General features: G+C 40.9%; 1 protein-coding gene across 2 annotated transcripts in view; it reads left to right on the top strand.

Moving 5' to 3' along the window:
- Positions 1–19,915, top strand: part of fancg (FA complementation group G) — a 36,291-nt gene extending 16,376 nt beyond the window's left edge. Inside the window, exons 6-14 of one of the 2 annotated variants that reach the window (XM_063042077.1) lie at positions 3,138–3,268; positions 4,089–4,235; positions 8,812–8,978; positions 10,074–10,140; positions 12,103–12,488; positions 14,085–14,134; positions 15,515–15,682; positions 16,593–16,728; positions 18,997–19,915. In XM_063042077.1, the coding sequence (XP_062898147.1) occupies positions 3,138–3,268; positions 4,089–4,235; positions 8,812–8,978; positions 10,074–10,140; positions 12,103–12,488; positions 14,085–14,134; positions 15,515–15,682; positions 16,593–16,728; positions 18,997–19,144 (1,400 nt within the window). In that variant the 3' untranslated portion in view covers positions 19,145–19,915. The remainder of the gene's footprint in view (positions 1–3,137; positions 3,269–4,088; positions 4,236–8,811; positions 8,979–10,073; positions 10,141–12,102; positions 12,489–14,084; positions 14,135–15,514; positions 15,683–16,592; positions 16,729–18,996) is intronic. The other variant, XM_063042078.1, reaches the window with a different exon arrangement.
- The last annotated feature ends 2,352 nt before the right edge of the window (positions 19,916–22,267 follow it).

The raw sequence follows: 22,267 nt of genomic DNA, 5'->3' as shown, positions 1-22,267 counted from the left end.
ATGCCCAATGATTTGGCCTGCACAGCTGTTTGTGGCAATGAATTCCACAGATTAGCCACCCTCTGGTTAAAGAAATTCCTCCTCATCTCCGTTGTAAATCCATGTCCTTCTATGCTGAGGCTGTGCAGTATAATATGGAGAGCAACCCCTAGACTTCCCCACTTTGGTAAACATCCTCTCCACTAACACTGTTACAGTCCTCTTCTCTTCCCCACCCCTTTCTGAGCTACAGAGACAAAGTCTGTGCCGGAGATCGGATCGTTCTGTCTTCCTCTTAGTAAGTCATCCCCCCCAAAGGTATAAAAAGTGATATACTCATTGTTGAGGGGAATGGCCACGGGGGTGCTCTGAACTGGCTACCCATTGCTTTTCCCTCACTTAACAGTCACCCAGGTACCTGCCTCCTGTAACTTCTGTATATTTCTTATCAAATCTCCCCTTATTTTCCCATGCACCAGTGAAGTAGAACAGAAATGTTCTTTGAAGTTTGATTTGTCTTATTTTTCTTGTGAGGTGAGGGCTTCTGTCGGTCAGGATCGACCATGGATAGTGCGCTATAGCTGCCTAGATACGCAAGCCTGGGCAGTATAATATGGAGAGCAAGCTGTTGCCCATGTAGCAAGCTCCCCCTCTCCATGCAACTGATGAACCCAAAGGAATGGCAGAGACTGGTACAGTTTGGTACGAGCAGAGTCGCGGGAGTTGCCAGTCAGCATTGGACTCAATGCAGGACTGCCTTAGGGACTGCCCACTCCGGATTTTTCCCTTGGGTTTTACTCCCGAAGCCTTCCCCATGACTGGGTATAGCCGCAAGGCAGCTGAGGTTTGAGATCAGAATTTTCCTTCTAGATGAGCTGCCAACTACGGCTGACAAGCCCCATCTGCCCAAAGCGACTGGTTTTAAGGCGCCAGTAAGCTGCCTTTGCTCCTGCTGTCAGTAGAAACGGTTCCACCAGGTTTAGTAGCTAAGCCACACGTGAAGGCCAGGAGCTGGACTTGGTTGTCGGAGGCTATTTATTGGGAGCATTTAATAGGCAGTGAGAGCTTGTCCCCATTACCACCCCCCGGCTATAACAACCTTAAGGAATCTTAATAATGAATTAAGTAACTGTACTTACAAGTACGTTCATTTGCTTCTGACAGTCCTTCCCACAAAGCAACTTACTTACTGAAATTGATCCTTGTGCAGTGAACTATGGTGTACAGCATGTAGACAGCGCAGCACAAAGAGTATATGCTGCAAGGATATGTAAACAGCAATTTGTGTACCGGGTGGCAATGATCACAAAATATTTGGCTCCTTGTGTTATTTGCTTGCCTAGTATTCCATCAGGAAAAGTGGAAACAAAAGCTTTAAATACCCTTCTGGAATACTGCTTAGTCATGAGGACCAATTGACTTTTCTTTGTTTTAATCCACCCATGGGATATATGAACGAAAACCTGACAAGGTCAGCATTTCTTAACCATCCATAATTTATTCTTAGAGCTGAGAGTGAACAATCTTCAAGGATCACTGCAATGCATGATGTGAAAGTGCCTCCACAGAGCTTTCAGGTAGCTTTGACAAGTGATTTCACAGTGGAGTAGTGGTTGGTGTAACAACACAGTGCTAGTGATCAGCGATCAGGGTTCAATTTCCCGTCACTGTTTGTACGTTCAACCGGTGACCACTTGGGTTTCCCCTGGGTGCTCGTGTTTCCTTCCACATTCCAAAAACATGTGCTTCTTCCCCTTGCAGTCAATAATCAGCTCTTTGGTTTTGCTGACGGTTAGAGAGAGGTCGTTGTGGGTCCATTCAGTCAGATTTCCAATCTCCCTCCAATATGCCAATTCTTCACCTTTTTGATTTGCTCAACAGCAGTGGTGTCACCAGCAAACTTAAATATGGTGTTGGAGCTGTACTTAGCCACACAGTCATAGGTGTAAAGTGAACAGAGCAGGGGGGTTAAATACACAGCCTTGTGGTGTACCTGTGCCGAAGGTGATTGTGGAGATGTTGTTGCCAGTCTGTGTTGACCGAAGTCTGCAAGTGAGGAAATCGAGGATCTAGTTGCTCAGGGAGATATCGAGGCCCAGATCTTGGAGCTTACTGATTGGTTTCCAGGGGATGATAGCATTGAGTGCTGGGCTATAACCGATGAAGAACATCTGATATGTGTCCAGGTGTTCCAGAAATGAGTGAGAGGCCAATGAAATAACATCTGTGACAGTAGGCAAACTGGAGTGGATCCAGGTCACTCCTCAGGCTTCATGACTAACCTCTCAAAGCTCTTGATCACAGTGGATCCAGTAAGGGCAACTGGGTGATAGTCATTGACACAGGTTACCTGGTTCTCCTTGGGCACCTACTTGGCGCAGGTGGGTATATCAAACTGCTGAAGCGAGAGGTTTAAAAATGTCAGTAAAGACTCCAGCCAGTTGATTAGCACAGGTCATCAGTACTTGGCCAGGTATGGTGTCTGGGCCAGATGCTTTCCATGGATTCATCCTCCTGAGGCATGTCCTCCTTTTCTTCCCCATCAAAAAAGCTTGTCTTGAGCACTTAAAGCCCCTTTAGAGTTTTTGTCTTCTGCTATGCTGTTTTTTATGTGGATAGTAACACTGTACTTAATTTATACATGCATAGCTACACGGAGGGGCAGGGCTTTGGATATGGGCCAAGGATAGGAAATTGAAAATGGCTGAGTGGGCACTGTGGTCGGCATAGACTGATTGGGCCAAAGTGTATCTGTGCTGTATTGCTCTATGACTCTATTGCTACTTTGGTTAATTCACTGATTGTTAAAATAAACTGAGTAAATAATTGGATGGTTGATGCTATTCATATGTATTTTCTTTTAAAATAGTTGATAGGATCCTTGACCTGATAAAATGTGATACTAACATTTACAAACACTGGTTAAGTGACTGCTCTATTCTCTTTTAAATAGTTAGTTTTATCTTTAACCTGATAAATTGCGAAGCTAGCATTTACAAGCAGTGGTTAAGTGATTGTTCCATCAATGCAGATAAACTTCTAAAATCAATCTGAGACATTCATATTGACTTGACGATAAGTCAGAATGATCTGCTTTTATGAACTCCTTGCTATTTGTCAGGCGAATAAGTGAAGATTGTTTTTTATGCTCTAACTAGGTGTTCGTAAAGTGGAAGATGGTAATTACCTGGAAGCCATTGATATCCTGCAGCAAGCAACCGATGGACTTTGCTCTAAGAAAATTCTGGCAGAGATCTACACTCTGATCGGTTACAGTTCAGTCCAAGTGGTACACAAATCACAATTCGTTTGTTTTTAACCAGAAAATACAGTCGTTTTTAATCTGTGAATGGAGGGAAATATCTGAGAATGTAAATGTTACAGTGGAAGGGAGTTTTAGTAAATGACAATTGTCTTAATATGGAATCAAGAGTGAACAGAGGTTCCTATAACTCAAAATATAAAGTATACACTCACTTACCTTAATTGGATGACACAAGAAGTTAGTTCTGTGTTGGTGTATTCGCAATATAAAATAAAATCATTCAAATCTTAGGTCAGAAGTTATATTAATTTACTAAAGGGATATGTGCAGAGTTTCAGAAGGATTTCTTAAACTTCAGTTCTTGAAACAAATACAGATTTCAACCATAAAAATGGCCCATAGTGACTTTTTTTTTTACGAACATTAGTATTCTTGGTCATACAATACAGTCACGTTAGAATCCTAATTATGGGTATATGTATCTGAACTTAATTTGTAGACCGTTTGAATTCCCTTTTTGGTAATATCTGTACTTGTGGAATCACTGATGAAATTGGATTGAATTTTGTCCACTTTGATAGGTTAAATTGGATTCGAGCTGATTCTTTTTCAAGGTTAACAGTAGCATTTACTCCTGTTATAATTTACTTGGAAAATGTATCATAAATACTTGACTGAGAAATTGTTTTAAATATAAATTTGATGGTTTATAAGATTATTCCCCCAAATAACAAATGTATCATAAAAACTTGACTGAGAAATCGTTTTAAATATAAATTTGATGGTTTATAAGATTATTCCCCCAAATAACAAAGTGTTATTTTTGTTAATTTAATTGTTTTAGGGCAAACCACAAACTGGCTTGCAATATTTCAGGTGGGCACTACAATTAGACATCCAGTGCTTTCCTGCATTGTATCATGCTGCTATGGTCTATCGACAGCTAGAGATGCTGGAAGCTGAACTTGAGGCCCTAAACCATCTTTATATGGTGAGTTTAATTTTATTCATTACATTTCTGTTGATTACATATCTTTCAACTTCTAATATTGTCCGGGCAGAAAGTTTAGTCCGGTGGACAGAATTTGTTGCAGGTGTCAGTCTTTCGGTGGAACCTTGCAAGATTATGGGCTAATTTGTGGAGAGACAGTGATGCTGATGACAATGATATGCATCAACATTTCCATTAAGCACTGAAATATCACTGAAGTAGTCCAGGTCCTGCAAATGCATTATAAGAGACACATTGTTAGATTTTCCAATGCATTACTCTTAACCACATGCAGTTTCGTTTCCACATAAAATTCTTGGGCATTCAGAAACTTTGCGATCGTCATACTTGTGTCTGTTCCTTGTCAATCAAAGCCTCATTATTCATTCTTGGCTGTTTGTAATTTTTACAGCCATTTAAATATTAACTTATGCTTCCTGGGTTAGACTACACGTCTGTCACTTGAATCACTTTGGCTTCATTGGTTGAGAACACTTACAGTCCCTTGCTTTGCTCATATTAGAACAAGAACTTGCATTGATATACTGTTATAACCATAACAGGTTTTTCATAGATACGTTATCAAACAAAATTTGATTAAAAACATCCAGTTCACCACCCTGGCAAGATCTTTGGGAACTGTAAAGTAACTGCTCAAAAGCCCCTTAAAAGTTTGTACGCAGCTACAATTGTGAGGTACAGAGGGATATCTACTCTTAACTGACAATGAGATAGAGCATATGAGCAGATCCGAAATCAAATTTCATTTAAATTATATAGGAAAGGGCATAATCCTAGTTTTTTCTCTTACATTTTGCAAATTTGTATTCTTTCAGCTTCAATGTAAAGTTAGATCTAATTCTATTTGTTTTACAAATTAAGAAAAGCATTTCATTCTGAGTAGCTCATGAATTTCTAATGAATCGAACTTTGAGATTAGCATGCAGATATAAAGGACAGTTCTCTGCACAAGTGCTACAGGGTGTAGGATTCCAACATAGATTTAAAACTTTGCATTTGCTGTTCACCCTTGACACCAGACTTCTCAGAGAGTTGTGCCTGAATGACACAGTGAGATATCTGGCAGAGCTGCCTCCTCACAGCATCAGTGTCCAGGTTCAATTCTAACCTGTAGCATCTGTGTGGAGTTCACACATTCTCCCTGTGACCATGTGGCTTTCCTCTGGGTGCTTTAGTTTCTGCAACCATTTCCGAGATATACAGGTTGGTAGGTGAGTTGGCCGCTGTAAATTGCTTGTAGTGTGCAGGTCAGTGCTGGAATCTGGGAGGAGTTGGTGAGAAAGCAGGGAATGGGGACATGCTAGCGGCTGTACTTCATTAGGAAGTTGAAGAGGAAGTCAAAGATTCTAGCAACTTTCTATAGGTGTAGAGTGGAGAGCATTCTGACTCGTTACATGACTGTCTGGTATGGAGGCTCCAATGTGCAAGATCGAAGGAGGCTGCAGAGGGCTGTGGCCTTAGCCAGCTCCCATTACCGGCGCAAGCCTCCCCCACCATTGAGGACATCTTCAAAAGGCAGTGCTTCAAGAAGATGGCATCCATCTTTAAGGACGCTTACCATCTGGGACATGCCCTCTTCTCATTATTATCATTAGGGAAGAGTATAGGTGCCTGAAGACCCACAGTCAACGTGTTAGGATGATTCTTCCCCAGCTTCTTCCCCTCCGCCATCAGATTTAGACTATGAAGACACGTAGTCCTCTTTTATTGTCATTTAGTAATGCATGCATTAAGAAATGATACAATATTACTCCGGTGTGATATCACAAAACACAGGACAGACCAAGACTGAAAAAGACTAACAAAACCACATAATTATAACATATAGTTATAACAGTACAACAATACCATAACTTGATGAAGAAGTCCATGAGTACAGTAAAGTTCAAAGTTTCTCAAATGTCCCACATCTCATGCAGACGGGAGAAGGAAGAAAAACTCTCCCTGCCATACCGACCACAATCCGACTCTGAGTCATCCGAAAACTTCGAGCTCTGATCAGCTCTCCGACACCAAGTACTGAGCGCCATCTCTGTCCGAATGATTCGACCTCCTTCTCAGTCACCAAAAGCAGGCAAGGCTGGGGATTTTGAGGCCTACCCGCCAAAAGATTCCAGACCACGCAGTAACGACAGCAGCGAACGAGCGTTTCAGAAATTTCTGCAGATGTTCCTCTGTGCTTTCACGTCCATTCTCCATCAAATCAGAATTGTCCATGGCCCCTATTTAACAGATACGATATCATTTTTCACCGGAGGGCTGCGCACGCGCAGGCGCGCTGCCATCTTCTCCTCCCGCCATGAAGAGTCCATAACTCTTAAGGGCAAGAATGGATCTTGTGGCAGAGTATTAAATTGGGGCAGTGCAAACTATGATATTATTAGGCAGGAACTAGAGAGAGTTAATCAGGAACAGCTATTTTGGGACATGTCCGTATCTGACTTATGGAGAGTGTTTAAAGACAGATTAGAGGACAGGTATGTCCCAGTAAGAAGGGAGGGCAAGGCTGGCAAGGTAAGATACTTGGATTATAAGAGAGGTGATGGTCAACGTTTAAAAAGCTCAAATCAAAAAGGGCCCTTGAGGACTATAAAGGAGCCAGAAAAGAACTTAAGAAGAGAATTTGGAGAGCCAGGAGGGGCCGTGATGAGTCCTTCACAAGTAGGATTAAAGGAGAATCCTAAAGCATTGTACACCTACTTTAGAGTAAGAAGATAACTGTGGAGAAGGTAGGACCACAAGGATAAGGGAGGGAACATGTGAATATGTGCTTGGAGGCAGAAGTAGTGGGTAATTCCTAAATGAGTACTTCGTGTTGGTATTTACCAAGGAGAAGGAAGTGGAGGATAGGGAGATCAGTGCTAATATACCAGGGCATTTTAAGCTTAAAAAAAGACATTTGCATTGGGTCCCTTAACATTAAGATAGATGTCCCAGGGTCTGATGGTTACTGAGAGAAGCAAGAGATGAGATTGTTGACCAATATCTTCATGTCCTCTCTAGGTGCAGGTATTCCTTTGTTTAAGAAGGGGAATTAGGATAATCCTGGTAACTACAGGCCGGTGAGTCTCAAGTCAGTGGTAGGGGAGCAATTGGAGTGGATTCTCAGGAACAGGATTTAAAAGCATTTGGAAAGCCATGGGGAAATCAGCATGGCTTTGCTTGGGATACAAGGAGAGGTTGAACAAACTTGAGTTACTTTCTTTGGAGCAGTAGAGGCTCAAGGGGACCTGAAAGAAGTTTATCAGATTGTCAGAGTAGACAAGCAGTATCTTTTACTCAGGATTGAAATGTCTAAATCTAGAGGTGGTGGGGTGGAGATATGTCTCTACCAAAGGAGGTGGTGGGGCACTCCTTCCTTCCGCTAGCCTGCAGATCACCCATGGGCAAGGTGTAGCACCTGCTTAGCCCCCCCCCCCCGATCAGGGTCATGTGAAGCCATGGGAGCAGGTGGTAGATGGTCGTATGAGCAACTGGTTCACGTCACAGGTCCTTGTTATGCGACCATTGATGCCAGGCAGACAGTCTCTGAAAAGTACTGATAACGGCTGAGGTCACCCACCTTGTAAAGGCACTGCCCAGAAAGCAGCAATGGCAGACTACTTCTGTAGAAAAATTTGCTAAGAACAGTGATGGTCGAGACCATGATCGCCCACATCATACGACACGGCACATAGTGATGATGATGAATACGGGAGTGCGTACGTTTAATGTGAGAGCGGATGAGTACAAGGATGTGTGGGACAAGTTTATTACACAGAGAGTCGTGGGAGACTGGAATGTGTTGCCAGAGGACACATTCCAAGCATTTATAGCCTTTTGTTCCCTTTATGCTGTGTAATGGTAGTGTTTGAATATATTTTTGCATCACCATGGTTTATCTGATCCTGTTTATTTATGATGCTATCGTGCTTGCCCTTTTTTTGTAGGCCAGCTTGATGAGCAGAATATTTGGAACTTAGTTAGGTCCTGGATAATGTGGTTGTTTTTCTACTAAAAGGCTTGTTTTAGCAGCTGCTGCTGGCATTATATCTTGATTCTAATCATACAGCCACTGAGAATCCAGTTTCCCAAAAACATTTCTTCTGAGGCCCTTCAAAAGCAAAGTTTACAATCCCTTAACTTTAATTATCTAACCCTCTTCCTGGAATGTTGGAATTATTAGCCCTTTTTCTTGGGATGGATTTATAATTGCAGGTTATTCAGAAAATCAAATTTTTGACCAGTTTGAAACCTGGCCAAGCAAAGGTTTGTGGTTTTGCCATCTGTCAGTTGCTTTTTTATCCATTTGTTTAATCCCATGTGGTGGGGGTGGTGATAACATTGTCTGTCCCAACATTATGTGTTATCAGGGTGCATTTCACTTTGGGGTACAAGGTAATAATGGCAGATTTACTATTTGTTATGATAGCAGATGTTGTCACCATTGGTGGTAAAATCTGGTCCGGTCTTACTATTAAAAATCTTGTGTGCCTATTGAATGTATATTTCTATGTTCTAACTTGTAGACATTGTCGTTGGCTTTTGAACTGAAATGCCATGATTCCATTTCCAGATTTTTGAAAATTATGATAAATTTAAGGACGCCAATCACGTTGAATCTCAGTTTTTGATCAAGCCTGAGCAGCTGGTTGGGATTCCAGCAACATGCTGTCTGCTGACCAACGTAAACCAAGTATATGTAAAGCATTCTCTTGCAAGAAGATACCTTCAGATAGGAAGGTATGTAATACTTCCATTTTATAGGCTGCATCTGGAAATACCAGTGATTGTGCTGGTTCAGGAAGCTAATCTGCTACCTCAGAATGACTAGGGATGGATATTTGATGCCAGCTGAGACATTATTACCCACATTCCAAGAGTTGGTGCACAACTCTTTCTTGTGTGTGGGGGGGAAGAGGTGGATAAGTTTGGATTTGTTTTCCTTGGAGCGGAGGGGACCTGATGTAGAACAAATTGTGAGAATCTTTTACCCGTATTAGGGGTATCTAAAACTAGAGAGTGTATGTGAGTGTGAGGGGTAGGAGGTGAGGAGGGGATCTGAGGAAGTGTTTTTTTTAACCTGGGCATTTGGAAACTGGAATGGATTCCCTGAATGGGTAGTGGAGGCGGAAGCTCTCACAACATGTAAGAAAAACACTTGAGTCACCAAGGCAGTGAAAGATACAGACTAATAAATGACAGATACTTGATAGTTGGTGTGAACACGATGGGCTGAAAGGCCTGTGGTTCTAAATATCCTCCAGAGTTGAAATTCAGTGTCAAAACAATACATGCAAGATGTGTTCTGCTATCTTTTTTCATTTTCTTTGTCATGAAAAATAGACTCATTAATGATTTGTAGTTCCTTGCCCAAGTTGTAATTATGAATAATAGTACTTGGATGTATTGTTTGTTTAAAAATTAAAGATTATAGATTAGATTTATTTTCTATATGCACATTGAAACACACAGTGAAGTGCGCTGTTTGCGCGTGGATCTGTCCAATCCTGTATTAGTTCATAAACATTCAAACAGCATGGAAGTAGTCGTCATCACATCAATCTACAGTCATGACTGATTTCCCAAGCTTGCTACAGGAATACTGAGGCCAATAATAATATCAATGCTAGTCTTCAAATTGAAATTAAGTAATTGGAAATACCTCTGGGATTTGTTTGGTGATTTATTTCTTGCTCCTCCCCCATCTGAACGGTCTCAAACGTTCAACAATATTAGATGCCAAGCCCTGTAGGGAATGTTTCTGTGTCTTCAGGCTTCTACAGCGTATTTCAACAATCCTAATAGTTCTCTTTTCCTACAATTTACTTTGTTTAGGGCTGGAGAGGCAGCAGAACATTACCTTGACCTACTGGCTTCATTCTATGAAGGATCACAACAGGAAGTACGTGATCTTTAAAAAAAATTATTGGTCTTGCACTTGGTTTCAGCAAGGTAATTTATCTGGTTTTAGCAAAGTTCTTGTTAAAGGACAGAGTATTAAATTTTGGCTCTAAAATGTGCTACTTTTTATGATTACACCATCGGCTTCATTCCAACTTCTGCCTATCCTTTTTTCCCTTTCAAAATATTTGCTTTAGGGAAGCACAGTAGTACAGCGATTAGCGTAACACTATCACAGCACCAGTAACCCAGGTTCAACCACGCCACTATCTGTAAGGAGTTTGTACATTCATCCTGGGACTGCGTGGGTTTCCTCTGGGTGCTCTGGTTTACTCCCACATTCCAAAGTAGGTTAGCTGGTCACATAGGTGTAATTGGGCCAGAAAGGCCTGTACCATGCTGTATTTGTAAACAAAAGGAAGTTTAAAAAGTTACATGATTGTCGTCACCTACTCAGTGGTTTCCTGCTGGACTTAGACTTTCCCCCACTCCTGCCACGTCATTCCTTCCTCCACAATGCTCTTTCCTTGTTCCATGTCTGGCTTTACTCCATTTTCTCCCATTGATTAACCATAATCTAATCTCTTCCCATGCCCTGCCACATATCCATCTCTCTACCTCTTTGAATAGTAGGACAACCTCGTCAACAGTACTACAGCACAGAAGCAGGTCCTTTAGCCCATCTAGTTCTTGCTGACCTGGTCTTCTCATAGGTTTCATGTTCTTTTCATAGCTTCTCATAGTGTATCTCATGTGCTTTGCAGTCTTGAAATGACGTGAAGTTACTTGGGGGTGCAAAATTTAAATAGATTAAGGCTAAGAAGCTTCTGAATTTGTGCAAGGTGGCAGAGTTGGCTGGTGTGATTTATAGGAGGGCATAGGGTCGAAGGGTGAGAGAAGAAGGTGGCAGGTCACAAGGAGAACGTACAAACTCCTTACAGACAGCAGCAGGATTTGAACCTGGATCGCTGGCTAACCACTATGCTACTGTGCTGCTCCAAAGCAAGTGTGTGGAAGGGGAAAAAGGGATGGTGAAGACTGATGAAGGACAGATACTGACAGGACAGAGGATAAAGGAAATGAGGATGATGGGCAATGTGAATGTACAGAGGAGGGAAGAAGGAACAAAAACTGAAGAAGATAAATTTAAGATTGTTACTGTAACATTAATGCAGTGAATTGTAAAATCTTTATGCTGATCTTGGGAATGTGATAGTCTAGTTCAGAATTTCTAATATGGGGTGAGACGTGCATGCAGTGGAAGAGATCATCAGCACGGTCATTCTTAGACTGAGAACCAGCGGGTCAATGGATGTTGTTGATGAATCAAAGGACGTCAATGAACAATGAGCACAAGGAGATGGATTGGATTTGGGTGGGCAGATGAAATTAAATACAAGTCAAAAATGGGACGTAAAGCAGTAATCCAGGTGAGAATTTGGCGTGGGGGTTGCAGGGTGGGGTGGGGGGGGAATGGGTGGGTTAGGGTTTCCTTTGGAGGTCCAACATAAAGTCCAGATCAGCAGTTGAGTCAAGCCAGGCCAGGCTGAAACAAGGATTAATAACTCTAGAGAAGAGGAATTCACAACAACATTCATAATAAAATAACAGCCGGGAAGGTGTAGACAGCTGATTGAGTCTAATCGGGATATGGGATGTACAGGGATAAGTCACTGTATGGCTGCATTGGGGCCAAGATTGAACATGGCACTTTCAGGGGAACTTAGAAACCCTGAGAATATGGGACAGGTTAATTAGTTAATATCGTTCTTGGAATGTGTTTCTATTTGTCTCTGTATTTTCTCTGCCTATCATGAAGAAAAAATTATATTTTCCCCTAATCCACATCTTTCCTTTCTGGTGAGTGTTGTAACAGGAAAATGGGTACTGTTGGCTTGTGATTGATCTTGTACGCATTGTTCTGCCTATTCTTATATTCACCTTTGTTCTCACTCTTTCCTAGATATCTCTTGTAGCAGACTGCATGGTTCCTCGAATTCCTGAAATCTATTTGGAAACAGCTGTGGCTCTTCTGCAGTGTCAGAGATGTAACGATGCCATCACGGTCTGTGAGGAAATTACCCGCAAACTGTCAAGTTTACTTTCAGAAAATTTAACATTTGAGATTAGAGTTAATGAATGGTTGCCTAAAGATTGCTCAGAAAGGACTGAAATTAACACAGTTTGCCAGAGTTCCCTTTCAAATTATTCCAGTGAGTCACAAACACAATGTTCAACAAAGAAAGAAACCCTCAATTATATTCTATGGATGGCAAGTGCATTATTATATCAAGGACAAGCTTTTGCTCTCTTGGGAAATAATAAGGAATCAATTACTAACTTTAGTCGGTGAGTTGCTGCTGGTCTCCTCGTCTAAAGAAATTATGTTTTTTCTTGGGCAGAATTTCAGAATTCTATATGGTTCTAATGACTGTAGCATTTTCTCCTGGTGCCTTTGACTTCAATTTTACCTAACTATCATGATCATGCTGACTAGTAGTTATATTTGATCCCACCACTTTCTATAGCAGGGAGTTCTGGATTTAGATTTAGATTTATTTATCAGTCACAGGTACATCAAAACATACAGTTTAATGAGTCATTTGTGTTAACAACCAACACAATCTGAGGATGTACTGAGGCAGCCCACAAATATCGCCTCACATTCTGACAGCAACATAGTATGCCCACAATGTTCAGCCGAAAACGGGAAAAAATAAGCTCTCCGTTAAAATCTATTCCTCTCATCTTGAGCCAATGCTGTCTTGCTTGTGGTGGAGGAGGTCAGTAACCTGCAAGTCCTTGGTGAGGATCAGTCCTGGGACCAGCATATAACCGCCATTACAAAGAAGGGATAGCAGTGTCTCTCCTTTCTTAGAATTTTGTACAGACTCGGCTTGTCATCTAAAACTTTGGCGAACTTCTGTAGATGCACAGTGGAGAATATCCTGACTGTTTGCATCTTAGCCAGGTATGGAAACACCAATGACCAGAAATGGAGATGCCTACCAAAGGTAGTGGATATAGCCCAGTCCATCACAAGAAAAGCCCTCCCTACCATTGAGCACATCTAGAAGGAGCGCTGTCACAAGAAAGCAGCATTGAGCATCAAGGACCCCCTGCTTTCTTTAGGATATCACCAAAGACACTCGCAAATTTCTACAGGTGTACCGTGGAGAGCGTTCTAACTGTCTGGTATGGTGGGGCTACTTGCAGAGGATCAAAATAAGCTGGAGAAGGTTGTAAACTCAGTCAACTCCATCTTCGGCACAAGCCTCCCCAGCATGCAGAACATCTTCAAGGAGCAATGCGGCATCCATCACTAAGGACCTCCATCGCCCAGGATGCCTTCTCATTGTCACCATCGGGGAGGAGGCACAGAAGCCAGAAGGCACACATTCAATGATTCAGGAATAGCTTCTTCCTCTCTGCCATTAGATTTCTGAATGGACATTGAACTCCTGAACACCACCTCACAACTTTTTACATTTCCCTTTTTACACTGCTTATTTAATTTAACTTTTTAATATACATACTTGCTGTAATTTGCTTTTATTGTTCTGTATTGCAATGTTCTACTGCCTCAAAACAACAAATTTCATGACATATGGCAGTAATATTGAACCTGATTCTGAATATTCTCTACTTGTTGTTTTAAATAAATAAATAATCATTATGCAGAACTAAGCAGCCTGCTTGATTTGAATTGGATTGACTCCAAGAGGCTATCAGAGCAAGAAGAGAACCTCATGTGGATACATTTTTTAAATGAACTAACATGGGTGTAATGAGGCGAAGGCTACCTGCTACACTCAGTACTCTTAAACTGCTGGGCATTTTGATTGTTGCTTGATGAACATTATCTAACCATTTGTATTGCAATTTACATTTGTATTAATAGATAATCATTTTTGACCACTTTAGTGATAGTATTTTTTTTTGCAGATGTGTTAATTTGCTCCATAAAGTTCAAGTTGTAGATTCTGATGATTCTGGTAAGCTCTATTGTGTATTAAAGTTTTTTTTTAAAATTTGCTCTATTTATCTATTTAAGGTTATTAAAGATGATCAAAATTTTGATTTCAGTTTGAGTTTTGATTATATGAACCTATTTTAAAAATCTAAATACTCATGTTTTGTGACCAAGTACAGGGCTGCTTTTGTGTACTCCGTTTAAAGGAGCCTTTCTATGAAGACATAATTTACTAACAGTAGAATTGGAATGTCTTTTGCCTGGCCTGCAGTCATGGTAACAAAACAGAATGTGTACACTCCAAGTCCCAACACTTGCAAAGTGGTAGGATGAAGCCTGACTGAAGTAGCAGCTTGAATTTCAGGTTTCTGTGCAAGTAATTGTTTAGTAGAAAGTGGATGAAATAAAAGTTGTGAACTGTATAACCAGCAGACACCAAGTAATCCAATCCTTGAACTTTAAACTTTGGAGTATTCAAATGATCTCTTTTGGTAATTTTCTTTCATTCCTGAAAAGTTACTGTGTGCCAAATTTTAAATGACTAAATCCATCTAAAGAATAATGATTTTTAAAATAGATTTTAACTTTAACTTAGGATTCCCATGTCAACCAAACAGGGAATGAGGAAATAACAATATGGTGGGCAGTAAAGGGAGAAAGCCTAGGCAATGGTTTATGGACAGCCAGTACATGGTACCAATCAGTTGTTATGGCTGAGGGAGTTCTGGTGTAAAGGACACTGTTTCTCAGAAGCCTGAAGTTTGCTCCAACGCTGAGGAGACTCTTCGATGTGTTTTATGTTGATCTTGTCTCCCTTCCCAGTGCTTCCAGACAAGAATACTGACATTCCCAAAGGATCTGATCTTCCAGATATGATATTTTTAGCTTCTATTTAAGATATAACCCCCAGTGACTTCCCATTGCCAGCAGGATAAAATACCTGAATATTTCAGAACTTGTCAGTCCTCTGTGTAAATGGCATACCTTGTGCTGCTCCTAGACTTCAGAAACTCCCCAGAAATCTAACCCTCCTTGCGCCTCTTTGCTCTATCTGACCTTAGATTTGGCTTTATTTTACTGCTAAGTCCCAGAAACATTTCATTGTTGCCAAAGCCCGGCATTTAACTTGCTTGAAGATTTAGTTCCTGATTTGTTGTTTTGTAGCTACTGTATTTAATGGAATACACTGATGGGGGTGGTAGTAGAGTAATGTATTATGGACATTTAAGGGACTCTTTGATAAGTCCGTGGATGAAAAGGAGGATCATGGGATTTGTAGGAGGGGAAGGTTAGATTGACTCTGGAGTAGGTTAAAAGGTTGGTGCAACTTCATGACCCAAAGGGCTTAAACATACTGTTCTATGTATAGGACACTGAGTAATTCTGAAGTATTTTCATGCAGGAGGGCCAAATAGTCAATTTGAGACTTTGAAAGAGAAGATAATGGAAGTAAAATATTTGCAAAAGCTGAAATCATTGGCTTTTGTTGGAAAAGGAGTGCAGCTGACAGAAAGAGGTCAACAAAGAGAAGCTCTGCAGAATTTTCAGCTGGGTCTACAAGCTTGTCCTGGTATGTTATTTTTGGACCAATGGATCACGTTTCCACAGACTAAACTGTAAAGAATAGCCCCAAACATGCAAACCAATAGTGCTAGTAGTCTTTTATGGATCCAGAAATACATATGCATAATGTTCTGACAAAGGCAAGTTTAAGTTCAATATCTCCCATCCACTACATAGTTGACTGGTTGAGTACACTCAGCCAGAGACTCATTCCACTGAGATGCAACACAGAGCGTCATAGGAAGTCATTCCTGCCTGTGGCCATCAAACTTTACAACTCCTCCCTTGGATGGTCAGACACCCTGAGCCAATAGGCTGGTCCTGGACTTATTTCCTGGCATAATTTACATATTACTATTTAATTATTTATGGTGCAACTGTAACGAAAACCAATTTCCCCCGGGATCAATAAAGTATGACTATGAAGTTTCTAGTTCATTGTGATGGGCATACATACCCAGGGTATAAATGCTATTAAAATTAGCTTGCTGCATCAGCAGCACAGAACATTACAAACATGACAATATAAGTTAAAGTAACTTAAATTAACATAAATTGCACATAACCTGCATGGCAGAGTATTAAAAATATGCATAGCAACATTGTTATTTGGATGATCAGTGTTAACTCATTCTGTCTGATGACTGGCCCTTCATGTGCCTGTGCAGCATTGCACAAAGGTGCCATTGGGTCATTGCACACGTTAGCATGGAGGTGAGCTCCAAGTTGTTTGCAACATTTGGCACACCCACCGACAGCTGTGTGCAGCAACAGATTAAAATTTTTAATTTTTAAAATGAGAGTTTCATAACCCTTGTTCCTGTTGAGATCTGTGTGTCCGTTTCTGTTTTTAATCATACAATTGTATAACCTGCATCTGGAGAACACGTTATAAAACATTTTGATTCTCACTTCAGATAGTTTAGAAGCAATGTATAATCTGGTGCAAGTTCTGTGGAAACTTAGAAGGAAGGGTGAAGCTGTCTCTTACTGGCAAAAATACCACAGTTCAACAAGAGCATCTGCAGAGGAGGTGCAGCAAGGGTGGTCCAAGTGAGTGAAACTGCTTTCCTACTTTTCATTTGCAAATGTATCTGAAGCACCTTGGAGAATCAATTTTTAAAAGAATATTCTTATTAAGTAACCAGAAACTTTGCAGATTGAGCTTTCATGTAATAAACATGAACTTGGGCTTTAATATAATATAATTGATTTATATTTAGGTAATTTAATATAATGTAATTGAGCTTTAATAAGCTTGGGATGGTGAAAAACAGTTCAGAGATACAATCAACACACATAAAAGTTGCTGGTGAACACAGCAGGCCAGGCAGCTCTCTTACTAGCTCTTCTTTCAGTTGGTCTTGATGAAGGGTCTCGGCCTGAAACGTCGACTGTACCTCTCCCTAGAGACGCTGCCTGGCCTGCTGCGTTCACCAGCAACTTTTATGTGTGTTGCTTGAAATTCCAGCATCTGCAGATTTCCTCGTGTTTGCGTTTTCAAAGATACAATACTCGGGTAGCAGAAAAGGTGCTTAGTTCTGTTCCCTCCTCCATTTCCATAAGACATAGGAGTAAAACCAGGCCATTTGGCCCATCGAGTCTGCTCCACCCTTTCCTCATGGCTGATCCATTTTCCCTCTCAGCCCCATTCTCCTGCTTTCTCCCCATAACCTTTCAAGCCCTTACTAATCAAGAACCTATTATGCCCCACCTTAAATACACCTAATGACCTGGTTCCACACCCATCTATGGCAACGAATTCCATAGATTCACCACCTTCTGGCTAAAGAAATTCCTCCACATCCCCACTCTAAAAGAATGTCCCTCTCTTCTGAGGCTGTGCCTTCTGGTTGTAGACTCACCCACTATAGGAAACATCCTCTTCACATCCACTCTATCTAGGCCTTTCAGCATTCAATACGTTTCAATGAGAACCCCCTTCAATTTTATAAATTCCAGTGAGTACAGGCCTAGAGCCGTTAAATGCTCTTCATACAATAACCCTTTCATTCTCAGAATCATTCTTGTAAACCTCCTCTGAATGCTCTCCAATGTCACAACATCCTTTCTCAGATTAGGGGCCCAAAACTGCTCACTATACTCCCAGTGAGGCCTCATCATTACATACTTGCTTTAATGTTCTCGTCCTCACAAAATGAATGCTAACATTGCATTTACCTTCCTCACCCCCAATTCCACCTCTAAGTTAACCTTTAGGTATCTTCCCAATGACTCTCAAATTCATTGCACCTCGAATTTTTAAATTTTCTCCTTGTTTAGAAAATTATCTACGTTTTTATTCCTTCAACCAAAGAGCATGACCATACACTTCCCGACACTGTATTCCATCTGCCACTTCATTGCCCATTCTCCTAATCTGCCTCAGTCCTTCAGCAGCCTCCCTGCTTCCTCAACACTACCTGCCCCTCCACTGATCTTCATATTGCCTGCAAACTTGGCCACAAAGCCATCAATTCCATCATCCAGGTCATTGATAAATAACATAAAAAGCAGTCCCAACACCAACCCTTGCAGAACTCCACTAGTCACTGGCAATTAGAAAAGGCTCTCTTTATTCCCACTCTTTGCCTCCTACCAATCAGCCAGTCGTCTGTCAATGCTACTATCTTTCCTGTAATACCATTGGCTCATAGCTTGTTAAGCAGCCTCATGTGTGGCACCTTGTCACAGGCCTTCTGTATAATCCAAGTACGCAACATCAATCAATTTTCCTTTGTCTATCCTGCTTGCTGTTTCTTCAAAGAGTTCCAACAGATGAGTCAGGCAAGATTTTTCCTAAAGGAAACCATGCAGACTTTGGCCTATATTATTATGTGTGTCCAAGTACCCAGAGGCTATGGGGAAAGAGCAGTAGCTGGGAATAACTAAATACCTGTGCCAGTCATCGCCAATTATCATACTGGTTGGTTGCTTTCCGTAAGGACAATGCATGCAAATAAAGGTTATATTAGACTGATCTTTCATTGTAAACTTCCAAGTGTGAAAATGTAAATCGTTCATTTTGGCACTAGGGTATTAGAAAAGTACTTCATACCTTCCCATTTAAATCCTGATTTAAATGTTTTTCATCAAACTGAGTTTCAGTCCACTTCTTAGGGATATGGACTATTCTGGCTGTAGACAAAAAGAGAAAATACATTATGATTACTTAACAGTACTTTTCTAAGGTAAGAGATGATAAAAAACATATTCAAGGTTAGTTAATTTACAACTGGCCTGATGCTCAGTACTGGAAATGGGTATCAGACTAAAGTACTGCATTCCCTACCTGTCATTTATCTTGTTTTTCCTTTTCAGAAAATTGCCCTTATTCTTGATTCCTCATCTCAATGAAATAAGTCCTTCAGAGGAAGAAGCAGTTTCTGAAATGTTGCAGGCACATTGTGTCTCTCATTCTAAAGAGAAATCAGCTGTTCAGTTTCTGAGATCCACATCTTATTCATGACCATCAGTAGTCATCCAGGTCCAAGTGAAAGAAAACGGCAAAGAACATTCTGAATTAATGTCATTTTAAATCATTTTGAAACATGCACTTATCCTGTCTGTTGCATGATTTGGCCATGGCAAGTACCTTTGTGACAAAGGAAGATTGCATTTGATATTTCAATGTTTAAACTGCAAAATTTCTAGTTCGGGTATTACATAAATCTGTAATGGAGCCATGCAGCAGCTCTCCCAGAAGATCATTATTCTTTTGTCTGTATCCCACAAAGCTGTGAATTCAGAAATATTGGCAAGATTCAAGGCTGAGGCAGAGAGATCTTTGGTCTACATAGATGGCCAAACATAAAACTGAGGCCAAGGTCAAATCATTAATGACCTCATCGAATGGTTGAGCAGGTGGACATATCCTCCTAATATTTTCTTATATTTCCATAAATTATTTTATTATCCAATCTTTTGAAATGAACTGAGAATTTATTTCATCACTATTTACTTTTGACATTTATAAAGAATCCATCACATTTATACAAAAGTGCATGTCTAAATGTTCACAAGTATAAAACTTCTTATTAATAAGTTGCAGCAAAAAGAATTGTTTCTTGAGATTTAAATTTCTTATGTTTAAAACAAAATTTGAAGTAAAATTATTATCAAAGCACATGTATACTCATATACAACACTGAGATTCATTTTTGTGGACGTACCTGGTAAATCCAAAATAAAATAATAACCATTTCAGAATCAATGAAAGACTGCACCAACTTGGGCGTTACACAAGTGTGTCAAAGACAACAAACCATGCAAGTACAAAAGTAAAGAGAAGATAAACAAATAAATAAATAATATTGAGAACATGATATGAAGAGTCCTTGAAAGTGCGTTCATAGGTTGTAGGAACATTTCAGTGATGAGGCAAGTGAATTCAAATGAAGCTATCCTCTTTGGTTCAATAGCCTGATGGTTGAGGGTAATAACTGTTCCTGGATCTGCTGGTATGAGTCCTGAGGCTGTTGTACCACCTTCCTGATGGCTGAGGCGAGAAAAGAACACGGCCTGAGTGGTAGCTGTCCCTGATAATGGATGAAGCTTTCCCGCGACAACACTCCACGTGGACATGCTCAGTGGTGGGAAGGACTTTACCTTTGATGCACTGGGCCGTATCCGCTACCTTTCAGTAGGATTTTCTGCTCAAGGTCATTGGCGCTTCCACACCAGGCTGTGATGCAGCTAGTCAATATACTGTCCCACAAACACCCATCCAAGTTTGTCAAAGTTTTAGATGTCATGCCGAATCTTCACCAACTCCTAAGCAGAGGCGCTGCCATGCTTTCTTTGTAATTGCACTTGTGTGCTGGGCCCAGGACAGGTTGCCCCAACTGGTATCACCAAGGAATTTAAAGATACTGACCCTCTCCGCCTCTGATTTCCCTGATGAGGACTGGCTCATCGACCTCCGGTTTCCTCCTCCTGAAGTCAATAATCAGCTCCTTGGTCTTGCCGACGTTGAGTGAGAGGTTGTTGTTGTGGCATCACTCAGCCAGGTTTTCAATCTCCCTCCTGTATGCTGACTCGTCACCACCTTTGATTCAACCGACGACAATGGTGTCATCAGCAAACTTGAATATGGCATTGGAGCTGTACTTAGCCACACAGTCATAAGTCTAAATCAAGCAGAGCAGGGGACTGAGCACACAGCCTTGTGGTGCACCTCTGCTGATGGAGATTGTGGAGGAGACGTTGTTGCCAATCTGAGCTGAATGGGGTCTGCAAATGAGGAAATCGAGGATCCAATTGCACAGGGAAGTATTGAGGCCAAGGTCTTGAAAACAACAACAGATCTTGCATTCTGAAGGGATGCAGAGCAGTACATGGCACAGTTAGATAAAGGGTTGTGTAGGGGAAGAGGGGTGGTTACAACTGTGGTAGTCATAGGAGATTCCTTTTTCAGGGAGACATATGAGCATTACTTATAACTTTAGACATGAGTTTTATCTCGTCTCCTTGATGCTAGAATGAGTATGATGAGAATGAAGGACATTCTAAAGGCAGCACACTAGTGTAGTGGTTAGCGAAATGCTTTACAGCCTTTACAGCATCCGTCATCACAGATCCGGGTTTGATTCCTGTCACTCTGAGGACTTTGTACGCTCTCCCGGTGCCTGCATGGGTTTCTTCTGGGTGCCCCGGTTTCCTTCCACATTCCAAAGACACACGGTTTGTGAATTGTGGGCATACTATGTTGCCGCTGGAAGTGTGGTGACACTTGCGGGCTGCTCCCAGGTTACTCCTTGGACTGTGTTGGTCGTTGACGCAAACGATGCATCTCAATGTGTGTTTCGATGTTGATATACGTGTGATAAACAAAGCTTTTTAAAAACCCTAGAAGTCATAATTCATGATGGACCTTTGAGATAGGAAGTCAGAAAAAATGTGGGTCTTTCATTCTACATTTTCAGAGCTTGGGAAAAATGTTCTAATCTCAAGATTCTACCCACCGTTATTGAGAATAGAAATAGTAAATTCAGTATTTTTTGGGAAAATGCTCTGTGCAAAGGGGAGGGGCTCCAAGAGCACTGGGCAAAAGAGTTTGGTTGCACCTTAACTGGGCTGGTCCAGTGTTTGAACAGGGAGGTGTACTAGCGTGGATGGAGACCAGTATATGGTAATAGCAAGGAAGAAAATGTGCAAAAAATAGAGATTATTTGATCGGAACAATGAAGGATTTAGTTCAGTATTAGATACAGGGGGAATGAGGAATATAAAAATGAGTCTTGAATGTATGTACACAGCCACAATAAAGCAGTGTCTATAAGATTAGTGAGGTGCAGATATAAATAACTAGGTAGGGTTAAGATGAAGTAAAAACCAATATGTGTCCCGAAAGAGGATAGGACTTGGTGATGGTATTCTAGGATAGAAACTGCTCAGGAAAAAATAGGTCAGGAAGGAAAGAGTGACAATCACTAATTAAGGAAGATGTTATAAGGCTGGAAGACATGAAAGGTCACAGATGGGAGCAATGTGATTTGTGCTGAAAATAGGGAGCTATCAAGTTCCTGGAGTTATTCTCTAACAACAGAATTAAATAGTAGTAGCACAGGTAGGGAATTGACTTACAGGCAAG

The sequence above is a fragment of the Mobula hypostoma genome, chromosome 3 (genome assembly GCF_963921235.1).
Source record: "Mobula hypostoma chromosome 3, sMobHyp1.1, whole genome shotgun sequence".
In the NCBI taxonomy this organism is placed as follows: Eukaryota; Metazoa; Chordata; class Chondrichthyes; order Myliobatiformes; family Myliobatidae; genus Mobula; species Mobula hypostoma.
Note: the sequence above shows the minus strand (reverse complement) of the source record. Positions and strands in the feature narration are given on the sequence as shown.